This window comes from Bombina bombina, chromosome 6, assembly GCF_027579735.1.
Source record: "Bombina bombina isolate aBomBom1 chromosome 6, aBomBom1.pri, whole genome shotgun sequence".
Classification (NCBI taxonomy): Eukaryota; Metazoa; Chordata; class Amphibia; order Anura; family Bombinatoridae; genus Bombina; species Bombina bombina.
The window spans coordinates 1,046,882,537-1,046,903,434 of NC_069504.1; the positions used below are offsets into that span (position 1 = coordinate 1,046,882,537).

The following is a 20,898-nucleotide window of genomic DNA, read 5'->3' on the forward strand; positions in this document are numbered from 1 at the left end:
ATCACACTATCTTTATATAAGTCATAGTGCCTGCTGCTGGTGCCAACACCAAAGAATCCACAAGAAAATAAAAGAATGCAGCCGCACCAGGTAAATTCTTGCAGTCAATGCAACTGCAGAGCCATTGAATTAAAGGACTGCAAGAATTTATCTGGTGTGGCTGCATTATTTTATTTTCATTTGAATACTGGTGCATGGGGCCCTAACAGGATATGTGCATATGCCACAGACAAACAGTAATAACTTTTACTAGAAGCATTTTTGCTGATGAAAGTATATTGCAAAAATGCTTTTAAATCAAATTGAAATGCACCTATGCACATTTCATTTTTGACCTTAAAATCCCTTTAAGCTGGACTGTATGACTGAAGATGATTTGTATGGAGAAGTTTGTTGCATCAAACTGTATCAAATTGTACAATAAAGTTTTTCCCCCAGTAGCTACTGTATATTTTGTTGATTTCCTATGTGAAATTTGTCAAATTTGTTGATTCAGCACCCACTGAGCCTATTTAACCCTTTCGTGACAGGGTTAAAGTGCCTACATCGGAACAACTGTTCCGATGTAGACAAATTGAAACTACGCGATCGTGCATACGATCGCGAGATTTCAATTATTGGATCGCATCTGGGGGGCGTCCCTACAATCCTAGGAACGCCCTCCAGACCGCGATTAAATCCCTGAAGCACAGAAGGCTTCAGGACAGCCGTTAGTTATGACGTTCCATTCCGTCATAACGGCTTTAAAGCCCAGTCTAATTATGACGGAATGGAACGGCATAACGGCTTTAAAAGGTTAAATATGCTTTTCAACAGAGAATACCAAGAAAATGAAGCAAATTAGATAATAGAAGTAAATTGGAAAGCTGTTTAAAATTGCATGCTCTTTCTAAATCATGGGGGAGGGGGGTGGATCTGTGTTTTATGTACCTTTTAAAGCATTGGAAATTTACCTGTAAACCATCTACATCTTGGGCTTAGCTGGTGATATATTCTTTCCTAGCCCAATGCTCACTGGTATATATGTAATTTAATAGGTTGTTTGCTACTTATCACCATTCCTTACCTATGGATTGAAGCTGTTAATATAAAGTATGCTCCAGTATAGATGCTACCTAAGGAGCTGACAATCTACACCAATATAACGGGGAGGAGACAACACTACTGCTGCGAGGTCCCATCCTCCATTATATAACATCCCTGAGTGTGCTATCAGGCCCAGCCCTCTCTCTGGTCCCCCACTCCTCCCTCTGCCAGTACTGTCACGCAAATCGTCCGCCTCAGCGGCAGTGTGTCCGGGGCTGCAGGGAGCTCGAGTTCCTAGGATGGAGAACCTGCTGGAGAACCCGGTGCGCGCAGTGCTCTACCTGAGGGAGCTGACCAGTATTGTGCAGAACCAGCAGAGCCTCATCCACACCCAGCGCCAACGCATTGACGAGCTGGAAAGGCGGCTCGATCAATTGGGCAACGAGAATCAGAACCTTCGGGGGCTCCACCTGTCCATCTCTGCTCCCGTACAACCTCAAGCCCAGAGCGAGAGCCAAGGGCAGACCCCGAGTTCAGGGCAAGTGCAGCACCAGGGGCAAGCGGAAAACCAGGCACAGGTACAACCGCAGGGGCATCAGCATCCACCACAGACCGAAGAACCAGAGCCTGTGCAGTGCGCAGCAGCTCCCCGAACCTCACCGCAGCCGCATCAACACCACCGTCCGGCATTGTGCAAGGCCATCCTCGGCAAGAAAGCAGAGTAAGTGTGCCTAAGATTGTTTGCATTGCTCCAGCTGTCAAACGTGCACTTACTGTAGTATGCAACATGTACTGCCTCCACCTGCTCTTCAGTGGGCAATATGGTTGTGCACAGGGCATTAAGGTAACGGTTATGTTATGTGAACAATGATAGGTTTGAATGTAATGCTTTGAGTATTATTGGTATCTATAATAGTAGGTAGGTGTGACATTGAAATCATGTTCTTATTATTAATATATATGATGTATGATAGTTTGAGGACTGACAGTGGTAACCAGGTTACCAAGACCTTGTTGCCATGCATTGTCTATACCATTTCTGACAGAAACTGTGCCAACCTTATTTTTTTTTTTTCTCCAGCTACTGATGTAATTGGGCAACTTAGGTTCCAATACTATTTTAGTACTCTGACTGAACTGTGTATTTTGTGCAGATGATAAAGTTGAATAGACTCCTGACTATATTAATCATTGATTTTTCCCCTCTATATTTATTCAAAATTTCTACTTTATTATCTATATTCATTCCACACATCAGATAACTGGCACTAATGTTTGTGATTATTATGCTGTTTTTGTCAGTCAGAAATCAAAATTTTGGCTCATATTTACAGCATATTTTTGACGCAGGTTTAAAAATAAATAAATAAATATAAATCTCTGGAATCCATTATCTTTATTGCATATTAACACATCAAAAACAATACATAGATCTAAATCTGCGAAGCAGTTGTAGTATAATGACTGTTGTTGATTATTGTTTAATATTACAAATAACTTTTAGTGCTGGAAGGTTGTATCCTTAATGTCAGTGTATCCAACACTTTTCAAACCCCCTTTTAATGCTAATGTTCACACTGATATATAATTTAACAGTAAATTACAACACTTTGTGTATTGCATTTTTATGCAGTTGGTTAAAAAGACAAATACTCCCTTCATGTAATATTTAAATAGCTCTATGTAATATTTAAATATGGAGGTTGGAATACATTATGTAGACATGATTATTTTAATTTTTTTTTGGTGGACATAGGGGAAATTTTATATATATATATATTTTTTGTTGTTGGTTGATCAGGTTTAATATTACATCTTTGAGATAGTTGCAGAAAAAATCTCCATTCCAGTTTCCATGATTCTCATCTGTTTAATGAACCTCTACAGTACAGCATCATATATTTAAACATGCAATTCAAATATATCATAAACAAGCAATAATATAATCCTAAAACTGCACTCTATCACGGGGAAAGCTCTAAAAAAATACTTTCCTATTCTAGATTTTAGCACCTTTTACCAATAGACTTTACCCTTTCAAAGTGCATTAATGTGTTTAACATTGTTTTAGCACGGAATATGTAGAATTCTGCTCAGCTGTGTTTGGGTTTGTGTGCAAACCTATTTTAATTGGACTTTTTCTTTGCAGTACTCAGGTTTGTGCAGTGCTATACTATGAAAAATGCTGTGACCTGTTTTTTTTTTTTAATTGCTTAATAATGTTCTTGGTGTATTGCTCTGCAGGGACTTTTTATATTGCTCTGATGCTGTGTGTTGCTCTACACTGTATTACCGTGTACAACATTAATGGATCAGGTCTCACTTTCTCTGTCCCCACTGGTGCAGCTCTACATGCAGAGAATCTGGATGCGTTGAAGGATTGTGGGAAATCAGAGGCAGCTCCAAGGATTATTCTGTGCAGGACACAGAGGTCACTAAATCTGCTGCGCATACTCTACAGACCGAGGTCCATAGTGCAGAACACTTTGCTTTGCTTGATTATCACGCTGTAAACCTCAGTTCTTCTGCACTACACTGCTGTGTTTTCTGATTTTTTTTTTTTTTAAGCTTCTGCCATTGTAGTGTCCTGCATCAAAATATATTACTTTAGCATTGTGCTGCACTATGCAATATTGTAATATGTCTATTGCATTGCTCTTCAGCTATACATCTGGTGCAGTACACTGATCTGAATGATTTAAGCATATTTACCCTCAAATAAGCTGCTACAGAGATCTGATATCATAGTATTATATGATTCAATCCATTTAATTAGAGGCTGCTGGGTTTAAATAGTTAAAGGGACACTAAACCTATTTTTTTTCATGATTCAGATAGAGCAAGCAATTTTAAGCCACTTTCTAATTTACTCCTATTATCAATTTTTCTTCGTTCTCTTGCTATCTTTATTTAAAAAGCAGGAATGGGATGCATAGGAGCCTGCCCATTTTTGGTTGAGTACCTGGGTTATGCTTGCTTATTGGTGGGTAAATGTAAGCCTCCAATTAGCAAGCGCTATCCATGGTGCTGAACCTAAAATGGGCTGGCTGCTAAGATTTACATTCCTGCTTTTAAAATAAAGATAGCAAGAGAACGAAGAAAAATTGATAATAGGAGTAAATTAGAAAGTTGCTTAAAATGTCATGCTCTATCTGAATCATGAAAGAAACAATTTGAGTTCAGTGTCAATTTAACACCAAAGCTATAGTATGCGTGGAAGTCTTATGACGTGTGTCCTGTAGAGTTCCTTTTCGCAGATGATTTTTAGGAACACGTATACCATAAGGGAAGGATAACAGTGTGACATTATCTGGAATAAAAACAGTTTGCAGATTTTGTGCTAGGTCACATTTAAACTGTGTATACTGAACAACGTAAACCTCTATTACATTCGGTGAAGATTTTGTTTTTAACTGCAAATTGCAAGCTAGTTTAAAGCTGGAATTTGATTTAGAGTAATCACCTTGTAAGATAATTGTGTGTGTCAGAACCCTGATTTGATGACATGCTTGATTCAAGCTATTAATCTATACCATTCTGAATATATATGAATGGCCTGATTTTATAATATGCTTTATGGTGACACATCCTAATTCAACCTCTTGTTTATATTTTGTGTGGGGTTTTTGATAATTGTCATGATGGCTGCTATATAAAGTAATGGAGCTCACTGGAAACGGACACTTCGCTACGTAGAGCGAAGTTAGCGGTAAGCAGGAGGTGCACTTTAAAAATGTAATTCTGCTGCCAACATAAGTCACATTACGCTGCTTTCTGCGTATAGCAACTTACAATACCTATATTTTCTTATGCATGTGTTTTTCTGTTAGGGCTATAAGTATTTTGAGTGTTGACAAAAGCGCACTATATTTTCATTTGTGAGATATTCAGTGTGAAAATCTTTACAGAATTACTCTGGGATTACAGAGACAATTTTATAACCGCCCATGTTCAGCCCATTTTATGAAAAAACAACGTATAATTACGAATTTTTAAGTGATTTTTGTACAAAAATTACGATTTATGCTGTGCCTATTTATTTTTCCTGTGTAATTCACATAAAAAGTTTTTGGTAGAGGTTTTTGATGCACCTTAAAGAGACACTGAACCCAATTTTTTTCTTTTGTAATTCAGAAAGAGCATGCAATTTTAAGCAACTTTCTAATTTACTCCTATTATCAATTTTTCTTCGTTCTCTTGCTATCATTATTTGAAAAAGAAGGCATCTAAGCTTTTTTTTGGTTTCAGTACGCTGGACAGCACTTTTTTATTGGTGGATGAATTTATCCACCAATCAGCAAGGACAACCCAGGTTCTTCACCAAAAAATTCATGCTCAATCTGAATCACAAAAGAAAATTTTTGGGTACAGTGTCCCTTTAACAATACAATTTTCCCTGCCTATTTTTTTGTGTGAATGGTTCAATTATTTATTAAGTATGTTTTAAAATACAAATTTTATTGGGCACTTTCATACAAAAATGCAGTATACAACCCTTAGCGAGACACCGTTTTTTTATGGTAAAAAGTCGCTTTAGATCATTCCACAAGGGAACTAGAAGTAATCTTTAAAGGGACACGAAACCCAATTTTTTTCTTTAATGATTCAGATAGAGAATACCATTGTAAACAACTTTCTAATTTACTTCTATTATCTAATTTGTTTTATTCTCTTGGTATTATTTGTTGAAGGAGCAGCAATGCACAACTGGTTTCTAACTGGAACACATGGGTGAGCCAATGAAAATCGGTATTTATATGCAGCGACCAATCCAATCAGCAGCTAGAACCTAGGTTCTTTGCTGCTCATGAACTTGCCTAGATAAATATTTCAGCAAAGGATAGCAAGAGAAGGAAGCAAATTAAATAATAGAAGTAAATTAGAAAGTTATTTAAAATTGTATTCTCTATCTGAATCATGAAAGAAAAATGTTGGGTTTCATGTCCCTTTAATGATTTAATCAGCCCAGAGAGCTTTAGATAACCGGGGCCAGGGGGAGATCGGTAAAGAGATGGATGTCTGAATATAAATAAACATTTTAAGAAACTCCAGCAAGGCTGTTAAGGTTGTAAATTACTTTTAGTCTTAAATGAACAAAAACTAAAATTGAATCTCCAATAAACTGTTTAATAATGCATAATAAAAATAGTTTGTAATGCACATTCAATATTTATTTTTTAAATTTTCGATCAATTTAACACTGAAGATTGTGTTTTTTCAGTTCCCATGATAGGATTAAATACATACTCCAGACCTCTCAAAACCTGGCTCTGCTACATTTCACACACTTTGCTTTCAGTGTAGAATCTAGACACTATTTTATATCTATCCTTAATTAGCATAGGATATAAGATAAACAAATAGGCGCTATCAAGGGGTATTTCACTAGACTGCAAAACATTAAACATTTTGCTTACAAAAATGACAGCTGAAATGCTTCTCAAATATTTATTTAATATGGAGATAAACAATTACAATTTGTATTTTGTACTTATAGGTATGAATATCTGTGTTTTTTGTGCATCCAGTGTACACAAATTACGATTTAGGCTGTGCATATTTAAAGGGACATTATACACTAATTTTTTCTTTGCATAAATGTTTTGTAGATGATCTATTTATATAGCCCATAAAGTTTTTTTTTTTTTTAAATAAATGTATAGTTTTGCTTATTTTTAAATAACATTGCTCTGATTTTCAGACTCCTAACCAAGCCCCAAAGTTTTATGTGAATACCGTCAGCTGAAAATGAGTGTATACTGCCCCTTTAATATGAATTTTTCCTGTTTAGTTTACATACAAATTTTATGTTTTTGATAAAACATTTTTATTGTGCACTTTTGTAATTTATGCATCTCCTACCTATACGAAAATGCAGTATACGACCCTTAGCAAGATGGTAAAAAGTGGCATTAGATCATTCGACCAGGGAAATATAATTACTGGCAAGAATTCTTTATTAATCTCGCCAGCCCAGAGACCTTTTAGATCATGGGGCCCTAAGTCTTCATTAGGTAGATAATGTATAGGCACTCACACACAGACAACACAAAGATAAAATATTAATACAGATTAAGAATACACACTAAATCAGTTAAAGATCAAAGTCATAAAAGTATACACAACACATGTAAACTTCAGAATTAATAATCACATATTTTCTGAAGACAGAATTGTAACAGTGCTATTTAATGTAGTCTTAAAGGGATACTAAACCCAATATTTTTCTTTCATGATTCAGATAGAGCATGCAATTTTAAGCAACTTTCTAATGTACTCCCATTATTAATTTTTCTTCGTTCTCTTGCTATCTTTATTTAAAAAATAAGGCATCTAAGCTAAGGAGCCAGCCAATTTTTGGTTGAGTACCCTGGACAGCACCTGTTTATTGGTGCTGTCCAATCAGCAAGGACAACCCAAGTTGTGAACCAAAAATGGGCCGGCTTCTAAACTTACATTCTTGCAATTTAAATAAAGATAGCGAGAGAATGAAGAAAAATTTAGTAAATTAGGAAGTTGCTTAAAATTGCATGCTCTATCTAAATCCTGAAAGAAAAAAAATTGGGTTCAGTGTCCCTTTAACCCCTTAATGACAAGTGACGTACCAGGTACGTCCTGCAAAAACTTGCAGTTAGTGACAATGGACGTACCTGGTACGTCACTTGTCTAAGAGAGTGCTGGAAGCGATCGCAATCGCTTCCAGCAGCTCTCAGGGTATTGCAGTGATGCCTCGATATTGAGGCATCCTGCAATACCCTTAGAAAGCATCCGATGCAGAGAGAGCCACTCTGTGGCCCTCTCTGCACCGGTAGCGATGCGGCCGGTTCGTTGGTGGGTGGGGAGCGCAACAGGGAGGCGGGGTGGGCGGCCCATCGCTACCCGGCATCCGGCTCCTGTTAGTGCAATGTGCACGCCGGGTGCCGGGAGCGTGCGGGGGCGCGCATGCGCGTGCGCGCGCGGGTGCGCGCGCACGCCCGCGATCACCTACCCACACTGACACCAATGAGTGGGAAGAGGGGGGGAAATATATATATATGAGGATCTGGGAGGGGGGAGGGGGTTGGGGTATTGTGGGGGGCTGCTACACTACAGAAAAAAATAAATTAGTAATAAAAAATAATAATTAAAAACACTTTTTTGGGGGGCAAATTGGGTACTGGCAGACAGCTGCCAGTACCCAAGATGGCGGCAATTAGGTAGGGGAGAGGGTTAGATTGCTGGGGGGGGGGATCATGGAGGTTGGGGCTAAGGCAGGAGTCCATCACAGCTAAAACATTTTATTTTTTTTTATTAAAAAAAATAAAAACTCCTTTTATTTAGTACTGGCAGACTTTCTGCCAGTACTTAAGATGGCGGGGACAATTGTGGGGTGGGGGTGGGAAGAGAACTGTTTGGGAGGGATCAGGGGGTGGGATGTGTCAGGTGGGAGGCTGATCTCTACCCTAAAGCTAAAATTAACCCTGCAAGCTCCCTACAAGCTACCTAATTTAACCCCTTAACTGCTGGGCATAATTTACGTGTGGTGCGCAGCAGCATTTAGCGGCCTTCTACTTACCAAAAAGCAACCACAAAGCCATATAAGTCTGCTATTTCTGAACAAAGGGGATCCCAAAGAAGCATTTACAACCATTTGTGCCTTAATTGCAGAAGCTGTTTGTAAATAATTTCAGTGGGAAACCTAAAGTTTGTGACAAAATTTGTGAAAAAGTGAACTTTTTTTTTTATTTGATGACATTTGGCGGTGAAATGGTGGCATGAAATATACCAAAATGGGCCTAGATCAATACTTTGGGTTGTCTTCTAAAAAAAAATATATACATGTCAAGGGATATTCAGGTATTCCTGACAGATATCAGGGTTCCAATGTAACTAGCGCTAATTTTGAAAAAAAGTTGTTTGGAAATAGCAAAGTGCTACTTGTATTTATGGCCCTATAACTTGCAAAAAAAGTAAAGAACATGTAAACATTGGGTATTTCTAAACTCAGGACAAAATTTAGAAACTATTTAGCATAGGTGTTTTTTGGTGATTGTAGATGTGTAACAGATTTTGGGGGTCAAAGTTAGAAAAAGTGTGTTTTTTTCAATTTTTTCCTCATGTTTTATATTTTTTTTTATAGGAAATTATAAGATATGATGAAAATAATGGTATCCTTAGAAAGTCCATTTAATGGCGAGAAAAACGGTATATAATATGTATGGGTACAGTAAATGAGTAAGAGGAAAATTACAGCTAAACACAAACACTGCAGAAATGTAAAAATAGCCATTGTCATTAAGGGTAAGAAAATTGAAAAATGGTCCGGTCATTAAGGGGTTAAAGTGCCAATGAAACATGTTGAGATCTGTGCATATCCTAAAAGGGCTAATTAAGTCAAAATTGCTTGCATAAAAAAAAAATGTTTAAAAATTACTGGCAAAATTGCTTACAAAGCCATGCTATCTGGAGAGGCCTGACCCACCCCTCCTTATCAGTGTTTAGCATCCTAAGCACAGGCATTGTATTTTAACTGAATACACAGCAGTTTATTTGCTTCTAGGTATGCTCCAGCAGATAATGACTGTTAAAGTCTTGCATTCTACCAAATCAAAGGTGGATATAGATACAGCTATAGAAGGAATTGTGTGGGGGGAGTTAGAGTTGTACAATTCAGAAACTTAAAAGAAAGGGTTAATGGCGAGGCACTGCAGTATAAATTTGCAGGTAAAGAAATTGAAAGTACATGTTATATTTTCTCTCTATCCCAACTTGTTTTATGTCCCTTTAATCTTGAATCGGATGGCATTGTGTACAATTCAGACAGGTTTATTGCTTTCAAAAGCAAACATTTTGAGATTCACTCTATATTAGGGTTGTTCTATATTTTATCCTCATTGCTTGTTGATTGTCCAGATCTTTGGGATATCCCTGCGTGAAAGCTGTTACTGTATATAAGTCATTAATTGGCTCACCTACGATTACACATGGATTTCCTCAAAATCTGATTTATCTGCAACCCTTGAGTATAAACCTTGGATATCTTATGGAATGAGATAATAGATAAGGGATAAGCTTAGTTACTTCACATTATGACACCTTGCCTCACTACAGTCTTAGCAAATCTAACTCAGTGAGAAGCCATATGAATGAAAAAGCACAATAAATTATTTTTGAGAGGAAGAAAGTGCATGAAAAAAAAACAATAACAAGACATCAAGATAATAATCTCATTCTAGGAAAACTCATCCCTGATTTCCTGCTGTGCGAGAGAATCAATATCTTCATGAACCAAACTGATTCTGCACTGTGCTTGCTATTTCTGGAAAATGAAGGTAAAGAGAAATGTTAGGAACATTCCACCCCCTCCATGGCTCTGGGGAAATTTACAGCATTGGTTTGCACAGCTATTTCTGTATATACACGCACACTGACAACCTAGATAAAACACATATGTAGAGGCTCTTACATTCACACACATCTCAAGAGATGGATACACAATGAAGCAGAATATGAAGGATCTTGTATGTGTCAAACATTATTATTTGAAATTGTACGGGGGGGGGGGGTAGCCAGTTTGTCTCAATTTATAGAACAGGGCTTTTGCATGTGTTTATGCATTCATTGCCATTCCTTTTGTTTTATATGTCTGCATGTGAACATTGATATGAATTTAATGATTGCTTATGGAGAAGGTAATACTAACAGCGAATACGGCAAGATAGAATTCCTATAGTATATGTGAATTAGACAGTTTGCTGGCTGGTACATATAGGGAACTAACTCTTTTACACAAAACTTTACTGCACTTGGTTTGCTCGTACTGTTGTGCCAGGTCATTTCATATAAAATGTGTTGTGCCAGGTCATTTCATATAAAAAGTCTGGATAAGAAATATGCACCTTTAGTATATGCTTATGCTCATATTTTATGGACTTCTTGTATCAAACAAACACTCACATAATTATCACAAGGTTATTTTATTAATGGCATAGTCACATTCACCAAATTACAGTATTAATAGGATTATTCTACATGCCTGTGACAGCTCATACTCTGCTTATTTACTGTGAGTAATGTAAGCGCTGTCCAAGGTGCTGAATGATGTAAAAGCTGCAGCCCCCTTACATAGTATTAGCTGCACAACAGCCTTGCTCTGATCTTTATCTATTAACTGATGTCTGTGTATGCTCTTGAAAACCAAGGATTCTTCGTACTGCATACGTCTATAAACTACCAACTCTTGTTTTACACAGCATGATACTATAATTTATAATTGTGTATAGAATTTTTCTACATATCTTGGATTGCAAGCTATTAAAGTAAGAATGCTGTCAAAACGTGAGGTTTTTAATATGCTAGCAACAATGAATATACATATCTTTGTTTCCATGGTTTGTAAGAGCATGTGTTACAAGAGACACCCCTAAGTTATGGTTCTTTTCCTAATAAATATCCTAAAACAAGATAATTTGCAAGGGAGTATTGTGCAAATAAGAGTAAAAAGTGTCTAGAAACAGTGTCTGTGTAACCGCTTAAAGGGACACTGAACCCAAATTTTTTTCTATTGTGATTCAGATAGAGCATGCAATTTTAAGCAACTTTCTAATTTACTCCTATTATCAAATTCTTTTCATTCTCTTGGTATTTTTATTTGAAATGCAAGAATGTAAGTTTAGATGCCGGCCCATTTTTGGTGAACACACTGTGTTGTTTTAGCTGATTGGTGAGTATATTCACCTACCAATAAACAAGTGAACCAAAAAATAGCTTAGATGCCTTCTTTTTCAAATAAAGAAAGCAAGAGAACGAAGAAAAATTGATAATAGGAGTACATTAGAAAGTTGTTTAAAATTGCATTCTCTATCTGAATCACAAAAGAAAAAAATTGTGTTCAGTGTCCCTTTAATTTGATATATAATAAAACAATGCCTAATTGTCCATTACTCAGGCTATCTAATTCCTAACAGTGTTGTCCTTACAAGGGAAATATGTGAAGTAAGAAAAGCGTTTGTTGGAGAGGGAAACTTCTTTGCCACTAGACTTATGAAATCCTGTCGTCTTTTTGATTTTGGTTATGTAGGTAAATTAAGTTGTTCACCAACAAATGCTTCAGCTCCCTTTTGCTATCTTGTTGTATGGTAAAGCTTTCTCTGTTATGTACCATGTATCAAGAAGGTTGGGAGGGGGACACACAAACAGACAGACACCAAACAACACAATATAGTGTAGTTTTTTTTTATTGTTGTATGTATTAAGCAACTGTTAGGTATTTGTCCAGCAGCCTTTTTATTTCTTATTCATCGAGCCATAGACAGGTGTAAACCTCAGCAACCCATTTTATTGCAATGGTATGCTTGATTCATCAGACCTGAGCTTAATATGCCCAGACAAAGTGCAAGTCAGATGTATATTCACAGAAACCCCTGTATGGCAGCTATATACTATAGACCTTATGTCAGATGCATGTCCTATCAAAAGCCTTTATGCCAGTTTTATACCCAAATGCGCTTCAGATCAAACGCATGTGTCTAACATCTCTTTTATGAGACCTATTTTCCGGCAACTCCTTTTTATAGCAAATTTATATCTCTTTTTTTTTTTATATAAACTTTATTTATAGGGATAACATAGCATAATAATACCACACAATGTATACAGAAATACATAAACAATACCATACAATGTGCCTGTTATGCCGTAATAATGTAAAACATTGTTAAAAACAGTCCTTGACTTTGCATATTTTGTCGTCCTTTTTTTCCTTGTTGACTCTCTTGTTGCGCCTTCCTGCATTTGTCATTGTCTACACAAAATAACATATCTAAATACAGTTAAGAAGATTTTAGTAATTAACAAGAAACAATGAAAATCACATAACTCCTAGTACATCGGCAAAGGTCTCCTCATAAACGCACTGTTACCAGTCCCCCAGGGTGCCGTTACTTGATATTTACTTAATTGTAGGTCCTCGTTTAATCAGTATTTATGTATTGTTAGTGAAATCTAAGGTCCACTCTCCCCTCAATTGTGCATTCAGCAGGTTTCTTAATGGGTATAGGATTTGCTTTTGCTGACTACTCTCCAAGGTAAATAGGAAGGGTTTCCTTTTTTTTTTTTTTTAATGAAGATTGCAGTTCTGGTCTGAAGCTCTCCAATAGTGTCTGCTTGCTCCAGTATCAATTGTTGGTGGATATTATTTAGTTGAACCAATCAAATTTATATCCTATTTGTTACACCTCAGATCAGACACATGTCACATCAATGTGTTTGTCATCTAAATGTCTACTGTATACTTGTGTAGGATACTTACTTATGACGTAGAGTGGAGTGCAAACGTGTGCAAGCGATAAGGGGTTTATCGTTGGGGTTTGCGCTCGTCGGGCTTACCACTCATATTACGAGTTGAAAGTAATTGCGATTGAGCGCAATCGCGATTTACGTTAGAATGATTACAGTGACTTTAGAGCTCTGGTTGAAGTGTTTCGCAAAACTAAAAAGCTGCACAAAACACATAAAAATACATTGCAAAGTATAGTTACACTTATAATATCACTATCTAATAAAAATTATGAAAAAAAAAATTGCACACAAAAGTAGTTATAAGGAATCAAAGATATGAGATCTCAGGTATTAAAAAAAAAAGGCAGGCAAATGGCTTTAACATTGACATACATACATACATACATACACATACATACACATACATGTCTAAAGATATATATATATATATATATATATATATCTCAATGATGAAGGCACTCACAGGACTTAATAATGAAGTAATATTTTATTCATCAATACGTTACATCAACATGGGTCAAGGTCGACGTTTTGGCTTAAGCATTAAGCCGTCTTAAAGACCATCTTATACTTTCAATGTTACAAATTCGGCGTCTGAACCGCCATTAGAGAAAGCTGCTCATAGTCTATTATGTGCAAAACATTGGAATGTAAAATTTTCATATTTTCAGGTCAAGTTAGTGCACATGAGAATACATGCTTGGTTTTGCACGAGAGTGTGTGTTTTTGTTTTTTTCTATGGAGAAATACGTGAATGTGCACGTGATATTGTAAGTTCAGCTTTTTGCGCTCTTCCGGTTAATGCACAAGTGAAAACAGCACAAAAAACGAGCACAACCCAACGAGCACAAAATGTTTACTTCCAGCGCAATTTACACTCAAGCGGGAGCGTTAATTAGTGCTCTACTTGTAATCTGGCTGTAATGTGCTCAGTGTATTAAGTAGTGAATGCTGCTTTTGAGCTTTTTTTTTTTTCTTTTTTTTTTTTTTTTGTCCGGCTCACTCATGCCCATTTTTGCCACCTCCTGAGTTGGTAGACAAAAATCAGGCCCTGCTGATCAGGGGCCAGCATTGCACATGCAGTGTCTGCTGACTGTTCTCCGCAAAGACAGGTGGACAAGGTCCCTAGTTGGAAACTTTGTCCACCTGTCATTTAGTACATGAAGACATTGAAGTCTGAAAAAAGTTGGGTGTGTGGCAATTTATTTGACTTCCTCTTCATAGGCTGGGATCCATACTGTATGAATTTTTGGTGGGCTTCTGGCCCACAAGCTATAGGTTAAACTAGCCTGTTTTATAGGATTTGTCTGTAAACTGGGGACTGTACGTGTGTGCATAGATTGGTTCACACCAGGACTTTACATGACATTCATCTATAAAACAAGTGTTTAGCAGATTAGTCTTCATGTCTGTCCAAAACCCAGGTGTATCGGTTCACTGTGACAAATTGTGTATGATTTCTTGTTTCTATAAGCTATTGTCTGAATTCTTTCATAGAATGCATATATTCTAGTTATGCATAAAATGCATCTGTAGAATCTGCATCAGGATGACATGCTACATTAATAGGGAAGAGTCAGAGAAGGATACACTGACGGTATGGTTAGAAAGAAAGGAAGAGAGCCACAGTGAGGCTGTAATACCCAAGAGTTGAAGGGTCTGGAGCAGCAGTAGATGGTCAACAGTGTTAGAGGCTACAGAGAGGTCTAAAAGGATTAGCATGGAGTATTGACCTTTAGACTTGGCAGTAATCAGGTCATTTGTCATTTTGGTGATGGCAGTTTCAGTAGAGTGTTAGGGGTGAAAGCCAGATTGCAAAGAGTCCAGAAGATGGAGAGATGAGAGAAAGTGTGAATCGTTTATAAACAATCCGCTCAAGAAGTTTAAAAGCAAGCAGAATAAGTGAGATTGGGCAACAGTTGCAAGGGGATGCTGGATTGATTTACCCTTTTTTAAGAGTAGGTGTGATTAGGGCATGTTTAAGGGATGATGGAAATGTACCATCTGTGTGTGAGGATGAATGCAAGAGTAGGGGAAAGGGAAGGTAGCAGTTGTGAGGGAATAGGATCAAAGGGACAGGTAGTAAGATGGGAAGATGAAAGGAGAGCATAGACCTCCTCCTCTGTAATATGAGTGAACGTACTGAGTTTTTGGGTAGGCTGAGTTTGAATGTTTGCAGTGAATTGCAAGGGGTGTAAATTGTGATCGGGATTTATTTCATGTTGGATGGAATCGATTTTAGTTTTGAAATATATTGAAAAGTCATGTGCTGTAAGAGAAGTGGTAATTGGAAGAGAGGGAGGGCACAAGAAGGTATTGAAAGAAAAATAAAACCCTGCAGCCAATACAAATCAGTTTAATCTGTTTTCATCATATAGGATTTTACAATCTTATCGTATGCAGATGTTTTTCTATTAGGGAAATAAGTGTTTTGCAAATTTTGGATAAAGTGTTAGCTGTATTGACTTTACTGACCCTTTAAGAAATTGAAAACAACACATATGAATGTATTGAAGCAGCAGACATACAGCCATTGCTTACCTCTGTGAGCAAGACCTTTATCCTGAGCTTATTACATGTTCTATAAATTACATTAGGTGAATAGACATTTTGACTGTACTGTACGTTTACTTTTCCTGTAATCAATGAGGGTATATGTTTTACATTCCTATGAAGAGGTGACTCTTTGTGTGTCACACTGTTTTAAAACAAGGCTGACAATGTTGTATACACCAGGGTGTATGGGCCCCTAATGTAGTACACACACATTTATTCTCTTGTTAAGTGGATTCTGTATAATTTAGCATAGTATGGGGGAGGAGAAATCATTTCCATCCAAAGGAGCGCATTAAAATCCCCAGAGCAAATCTGTGTCGTGAAGAGTGAAGAATTCATTAGTGACAGAGAACAACTTCTGCTTTAATAGGGTATAAACAGCAGGCGCTTCCTAGGGCTGAGGCTAGAGGCAAACCTGTGACACACAGTGACCAGTAGCAAGAGCTTACAGTCTAACTAGATTAAAGATAACCATCTGTTTTTGCATAAATTGTTCATCTACATTCTAAACTTATGTGATATAAAACATAATCCAATATATTTACACACAATAGTGATATCATGCATAGGATCCAGATGAGGAGAGAGAAGATAATACAGGCATACCTCATTTTATTGCGCTTCACAGATATTGCTCTTTCTACTAATTGAAGGTTTGGGGCAGTTTTGTGTCAAGCAAGTCTATCGGCGACATTGTTCCAAAAAATATATATATATAGTATTGAGCCAGTTGTTAGTGTGCTTCTCTATGTATGTATTTATGTGTGTGTGTATGTATATGTATATATATATATATATATATATATATGTGTGTGTATGTGTGCAAAAAGATTATGGGGCATATTTATCAAGCCCTGTATGGAGCTTGATGCCCCTTGTTTCCGGCGAGCTCTAAAGACCGCTGCTCAATAACTTGTCCGCCTGCTCTGAGGCTGCGGACAGAAATCAACCCGATCGAATACGATCGGGTTGATTGACACCCCCGGCTAGCGGCCGTTTGGCCACGAATCTGCAGGGGGTGTCATTGCACCAGCAGTTCACAAGAACTGCTGGTGCAATGATAAATGCTGACAGCATATGCTTATCGATGTGCGGCAGACATGATACCCTACTTCGTATTATGTCCGCTCGCACATTGATAAATATGCCCCTATGACTCAAAGGATCAGATGATGTCAATAAAGTATTTTTAAATTAAGGTATGCACTTTGTTTATTTAGATATAATGCTATTGCACACTTAATAGACTACTGTATAGTGCAAATATAGCATACTAGTCCTAAAGCCCGTGTACACGGGCCAATTTTTTAGGTACCGCGGTTCCAACCCTTGCTCCCTCTCTCTCCCCCCTCTCTTTTGCGCTCTCTATCCCCGCCTCTCTTTTAAGTTCTCTCTCTCTACCTTATTTTGCACTCTCCCCCCTCTTTTGCTCTCTCTCTCTCTCCCCTTTTTTGCTCTCTCTCTCCCCTCTTGTGCTCTCTCTCCCACCTCTTTTGCTCTCTCTCCCCTCTTTTGCTCGCTCTCTCTCTTCCCCCCCCCTCATCTGCTCTCTCCCCCCTCTTGCTCTCTCTCGCCCTCTTTTGCTCTCTCTCTCTCCCCTATTTTGCTCTCTCTCTCCCCCCTCTTTTGCTCTCTCTCTCTCCCCCTCTCTTTTGCTCTCTCTCCCCCTCTCTTTTGCTCTCTCTCCCCCTCTCTTTTGCTCTCTCTCCCCCCACTCTTTTGCGCTCTCTCCCCCCTCTTTTTTGCGCTCTCTCCCCCTCTCTTTTGTGCTGTCTCCCCCTTGCGCTCTCTCCCCCTCTCTTTTGCGCTCTCTCCCCCTCTCTTTTGCGCTCTCTCCCCTCTCTTTTGCGCTCTCTCCCCTCTCTTTTGCGCTCTCTCCCCTCTCTTTTGCGCTCTCTCCCCTCTCTTTTGTGCTCTCTCCCCCTCTCTTTTGCGCTCTCTCTCTCCCTCTTTTGCTCTCTCCCTCTTTTGCACTCTGTCTCCCCCTTCTCTTTTGCGCTCTCCCCCCTCTTTTGCACTCTCTTTTAAACTCTCCCCCCTCTCTTTTGCGCTCTCTCTCCCCCCTCTCTTTTGCGCTCTCTCTCGCCCCTCTCTTTTGCGCGCTCTCTCTCCCCCCTCTCTTTTGAGCTCTCTCTCCCCCTCTCTTGCGCTCTCTCCCCCTCTCTTTTGCACGCTCTCTCACTCCCTCTTTTACGCTCTCTCTCCCACCTCTCTTTTGAGCTCTCTCTCTCCCCCCTCTCTTTTGAGCTTTCTCTCCCCCCTCTCTCTCCTCCTCTTTCTCTCCCACTCTCTTGCGCTCTCTCTCCCTCTTTTGCTCTTCCACCCTCTTCTGCTCTCTTTCTTTCTTTCTTTCCTTCCTTCCTTCCTTCCTCTGTTTGGTCCCTCGTCACGCTCGTAGGCCACGCCCCCTCGTCACGTCCGCCATGCCTGCCGGCCACGCCCCCATCACGGCACGCCCGACGCCAGTCACGCCCCCCGCAGACAGCTTCCGTAGTGCACACTACTCTGCAGCTGAAGGCCAGGTGTGTTTGTCCGCGCGCAGTCTCTACTGCGCATGACGACTTCAGACAAACACACTTGGCCTTTTATAATATAGGATATGCACTGGGAAACAAAAACAATAGTGTGACTCACTTTATTGCTATATTCGTGTTTATTGTGGTGGTCTGGAGCCGAACCCGCAATATCTCCAAGGTACGCCTGTACTTTTAATACTTGTGTTGGAATTGTGATAAAAAAAATATGAAATGCATCTTATGTTTAGACACAATAGCCTACATATACATCCGTACACCACATTTGCAGTATATGTATGTGAAAATGTATTTTTGTATGCACTATAAAAATAATTTGTATTTTATAGTAGTTATAATATTAATTAACATTTGTTGTTTATTGGCTGAGAAACCAGCCTGTATAGGTTCATATTCAGAATCGCCCAGTAGTAATATCCTTCAGTCTGATACAGCAGAACCACTTCTTGCAATGACAAAGGTCACAAAAGAAATGCTCACCTGAAAAACAAAATTATTATATTAATCTGAGAGAAATTCATCCTGCATTTAAGGAAGATTCTCATTTAATACATGAAAATATTGTAAAATATACTTCAGATATCGAGACACAGCTTGACCTGAAGTAAAGCTTTCATACAAAAATGAGTCTCTCATCCTGGGAACAAAAGATGAAATAGCTTTCTTTATGGAAGAGTTCCAAACCAAGGGAAACGGGCATTTTTTTATTTTTTATTTTTTGCTCACTTTGATCTCATGAAGGATAGTCCTGTTCCGACAAAAAAACAAAACTTCTCTGAATTTCCTGAATTAGGATGAACTTATCCTAATTAAGGAGCAGTTATGTTTCAATGCAGTGTAAAAATGATCCACATCTGGACCAACCACAGAGCCAGGTTAGCTTAATTAATTTGAAGGATAATTGTATGCTTATCACAGGCATTCTTCAAGTCTTTTACTGTGTTTGCATTTACTACCTCTGATGGAAGTTTATCCCATAAATCTTTCTGTGAATAAGTGATTCTGCTAATTACTCCTGAACCTGCTACTCTTCAAATTGAGATCATGACCCTTTGTTTTGGTGTTGCTCGTTTTGTGACAAATACTTTCAGCCTCAGCTTTATTAAGCAATTTAATATATTTGAAAGTTTCTATCATATTACCTCCTGTTTTTTTCTCCTCTCTAACCTATATATAATTAGGCCATGAAGTCTTTCTTTGTATGTTTATTTTTTTTTAGACCATGAACCATTTTAGTAGCCCTCCTTTGAACAGATTCCTGTTTATTTATATCCTTCTGTGTGTATATATATATATATATATATATATATATATATATATATATATATATATATATATGGGTCAATTGAATGTGCTGTCCGGTGGGCTATCCCCTGAATGTGCTGTCCGGTGGGCTATCCCCTGAATGTGCTGTCCGGTGGGCTATACCTTAAATGTGCTGTCCGGTGGGCTATCCCTTGAATGTGCTGTCCGGTGGGCTATCCCCTGAATGTGCTGTCCGGTGGGCTATCCCCTGAATGTGCTGTCAGGTGGGCTGATTATTGAGCAGATGCAGAAGCTGAGAGCAGGACTGGTAGTTTTGCCAGCTGAGTATTCTTAGAGCTCTTACTGTAATTAACATTTGATCCAGCTTGACTGAGAAGTGTAAAGTTTATTGTTTGATTTACAGGATTTTCCTTCATGGAGTTGTTACCGCATCCACTAAACAAAGCTTGTGAAGTAAGCAAGCCATCGTCTGAAATCTACTAATGGTTCCACATACGATGCTGTAACGACTCCATGTAAATCAAACTATATAAACTTTGCTCTTCTTAATCAATCTGGACCAAATGTTAATCATAATGATTATGCAGTGAGGCAGATCAAGAACATAAATTAGTGAAGAAAGGGGCTCTTATTTAAAATAGACTTCACAGAATTTTTCAGCTGGCCGGTTCAGAGTAAAATATTTTACTTTGTTTTGAAAAAAAATAGGGAGGTTTCCATTGGGAATAACACTGTACTAAAAATACATATATCCCCCCCCCCCCAAATTGGAACAAGTAATCAAATATATAGTCTGAATCCACTACTTTAGTGCCACCTGGACTTAAAGTAATGGTATTATATATTACAACATGTCTAAAATGTGACTAAACCTGAACCACTAATAAAAAATAAAACCAAAAAAACCCACCAAATTCTCCATGTTCCCAAATAGTCACAACTACATTACTAAGTATACCAAGTGCATAAAATAATTAAAAAAAATAAAATAAAAAACATTGAAATATAGACATGGACAGTCGCATGACCTATAACTCACTGCTGTACAAAATATACCCGGGAACTTAGTGTATAAAAACATCATTGGTTAATAGGTAGAAAAACATGGCATTTACTCCACAGGGAATTCTAGAGCACTTGGTGTAAAAGCTGCACACCAGGAGCTGTAACCTGCTCCACTGTTTCATGTAGTATACCTTTCCCTCTCCAGCACCATGTTGCATAGCTGATAAAACCC

General features: G+C 38.1%; 1 protein-coding gene across 1 annotated transcript in view; it reads left to right on the plus strand.

Annotated features, from left to right (window-relative positions):
• Positions 1-1,288: 1,288 nt before the first annotated feature.
• Positions 1,289-20,898, plus strand: part of IQSEC3 (IQ motif and Sec7 domain ArfGEF 3) — a 374,477-nt gene continuing 354,867 nt past the window's right edge. Inside the window, exon 1 of the mRNA XM_053718818.1 lies at positions 1,289-1,747. Within this exon, the coding sequence (XP_053574793.1) occupies positions 1,326-1,747 (422 nt within the window). The 5' untranslated portion in view covers positions 1,289-1,325. The remainder of the gene's footprint in view (positions 1,748-20,898) is intronic.